This window comes from Protopterus annectens, chromosome 16.part0 (assembly GCF_019279795.1).
Source record: "Protopterus annectens isolate FY-2018-M chromosome 16.part0, PAN1.0, whole genome shotgun sequence".
NCBI classification, from domain to species: domain Eukaryota; kingdom Metazoa; phylum Chordata; order Ceratodontiformes; family Protopteridae; genus Protopterus; species Protopterus annectens.
In genome coordinates this window covers 225,426,177-225,429,394 of record NC_056750.1, presented here as the reverse complement: position 1 = coordinate 225,429,394, position 3,218 = coordinate 225,426,177, and the positions used below count along the sequence as shown (strand labels likewise).

At 35.0% G+C, this 3,218-nt stretch overlaps 1 gene segment (V, D, J or C); it reads left to right on the top strand.

The window, feature by feature from the left end:
- The first annotated feature begins 1,658 nt into the window (after nt 1-1,658).
- Nucleotides 1,659-2,320, top strand: LOC122790494. The segment is given in 2 exon segments: nt 1,659-1,773; nt 1,934-2,320. Coding segments are annotated over 2 exon segments (369 nt in total).
- The last annotated feature ends 898 nt before the right edge of the window (nt 2,321-3,218 follow it).

The window sequence follows — 3,218 nt, the reverse complement described above, 5'->3', positions numbered from 1 at the left end:
AAAGGTAAACATATCTACAAATGCAGACCCTTGTATAAATAAGAATAGTAAACATTATTTTCAGCTACTTCCAGCTGGAGCAAAACAAAAAAATGGTTGTTTTCAGAACTATAGTCTTATCTTTTAAGAAAGATTATAGACATATGATTTGAAGGCACATTTAATGTTTCCACTTTATTGCCATAATTATATTTGGATGAATAATACATAGCAAAAATTATTGTTCTAGTTTTATTAAACATACAAATCAAAGATTTTCAAATCTGACTACTATGTGAAACAACAAAAGCATTGAATTAGACTGCACTTCCCTATGTTTCTTCATACTGTTATTCTTGTCCAAAAATATATACTCCTCTTTATATTAATATACAAATAAAACCTACTGTTGAGTCAGTCTTTAACAAATCTTTAGAAGACAGTCTGTGTAGTGGTTCACATACAGGCTGTGTTTTTTTTTTTTCATCACTGAAGTCCTCTAGACATTTGTGTACCTTTAAAGGAACACTGTTTGTGTAATTAATTTGTATAGGGTCATAGAGTTTGCAAGTAGAAATGGAAGGAATCAGACCTAGGTCATATGGATGGTGGCTTGTGTGTAACAACAGAGGGATTCAAACCCAGCAAGAGAGAATAAAAAACACAGCCTTACTCATTTTAGCTAAGCAGCCATGTGTTTTATGAAACATTTTTTTTTTAATAGAAAACATTTAAATTCCTGACAATGCACAACTGATTTAGCTATTTTTTTCAGGGAGGCAACCCCCAAACATGCTCTCATCAATATGGCAGCCTCATTCATGGTTAACTTAATCATTCTTACTCTACTGTGGCTAACAGAAAGGAATACTACCTGTTTTCACACAGGCATGACCTTGGTCTTACTCCAAATTTGCATAACTACAAAAAGAATAAGTGGAGACGTGAGGGTACCCTCTACATTTAGTGATACTGGGGAGTGTGTCCCCTAAAAATAACTTGGTGTGCTTTGATTATCTGAAAGTAGTTAGGTGCTTATTTGCCTAATACATTTACAAACGGTATTATATTTCCTGTAATTAAGTAGCACTGTTTATATGCACAACTGTTTTAACAAATATGCAAAACCATTTTTTTCTGATCACGAGAGTTTAAAGTTACTTATGGTGCTAAAATAGTTCTTAAACCTCTTGAACACAGTGATCATATAGTGTAGTAAAGTAATTTATACAGAAAGGTAAAGTCCTTCTTTCAATAAATAGAACATTTTTGTAGTCTTTTGATATAATGAATGTTTTAATGTAATGCATTCTGGTTTAAAACCGAAAGCAAATGCAATAATTAGAAATAAAGTAGAATGGTGTATAAGTTATAATGTTTTTGAGAGATGCTCAGAGATAAATGTAACCTGTTACAACCACAGAGTACTCCTGGCTAGACCTTTAGCAGGAGGTAATAATAACCCTCTCAAGTTTAACCAACATAAACAAAGTGAGAAGCGAAATACACCTGTCTACTGACTATCCGTGGCTGCACGTATGGTTTACAGCAATGTTTTCAGTTTATTGGGAAATCACATGACAAGATTTTTAATCCCTGCCCCTTCCTGCCTCAGGCCCCCTCCCCATTTTCTCTTCTCATTAAACACTTCTAGCTTTTTACTGCAGTAATACAGGAAGGTTATGCACTTGAATGTGTGCAGATTCTCATAAACTATTTGTGGTGGAAACCTGCACAGATATAACATGACTATGTGGATTTTTTCTGCTTACATACTTTTTTTGCTGCCATATGGTAAGAGCTATTTAATGCAAAGCTATGTAGAAGAGCTTTTATTTTTGCATGTTTAACTCTGAATTTATAAATGTTTTTTGTATTTAGTTCTGTTTGCCTTTAATATCTTATGAAGTTATGTAGTGACATTTTTTTTTTGTTGTTCCTTTTTTCCATACAGAAATCTGTTGTGGTGAATCTGTGAACCAGACAGTTGCTTCTATAACTGCGTATGAAGGACAAACTGTTACCTTAGACTGCCGTTATGATACAGGTGGCTATCCTAACCTGTTCTGGTATGTGCAGGATTTACACAGACATCCTGAATTTTTACTTCAAGAAATCTCACAACCTGAGAACTATCCTGCTAGGATCCGTGGAAGAGCATCGGTTGTGCTACATAAAGGGAACAAAAGCTTCCCACTCACTCTGTCAAGGCTAAGGCTGTCTGATTCTGCTGTGTATTTTTGCGCTCTGAGTCCCACAGTGTGTAAGAATTAACAGAAGTCTGTTTACAAATACTGACTGTGTGTCAGCAGATGGTGTCACTTCCCTGCAGTAAAGAAGTCATGCGGTGCTAAGTACTTATAGTCAGTGGCTTTACTCATAACTACAAATTAAGCATTAATGAACTTTTAACTGTGAGGACTGTAAGAAACACACCTTTTGGGAATGCAAATAGACACACAATTAATCTTTGCCATTTTATAACAGTGGCCACTGAGGCCCATTATTACTGTTGTAAACTATTTTACAACAGTTTACAGTGGTAAACTATTTCACAATACTCCAAGGCACCTACAATTATACGGATATTTCCAGATGTTATGTGAGGGGATTCAGCACATGATAGCACATGTATTTAAGTATACCAGGAAGGAAGAAATGCCTGGCCTGTTAAGAGCATTACATTAACAGACACCACAGCAATCATCACTATGTTATATTTAAAGGAATGATGCAATAGAACAGAAATATTTAGGAGCTATACAAGTGAATCAAATATTTCAAAGGTGACTTTTCTTGTGACATGAAAGTATTTAAAGGCAGATCAATGGTTTCAAAACTGGGACAGAACACACTATTAGGTGTATGGGGGGGGATTACTTTAAGAAAGAGAAAGAAATGTGGTCCATGTTGCATCAGAAGATATTTTTGGAGGTGCAAACAGTGTATGCATTAGGCAGGGGTATATATGATTCTGTTAGATATTAAACACTGATCTCGACTCAATAAGCATACATTTCTACTAAATAACTATACCACTCCTTCTCAGTCAGCTCCCTCCGTACAAACTCTTCCTTCAAACGTTACTCCTTTACCTACCATACTCTTACATTACCTATTTTACATATGTCATTATTTCTGTTAGTGTCAAAGATGGAACTCACCATCCAGATTTATCAGTAAATGGTAAGAATTATAAATTAAACTGAATGGGGATCCTCAGATGACCATAACCATAA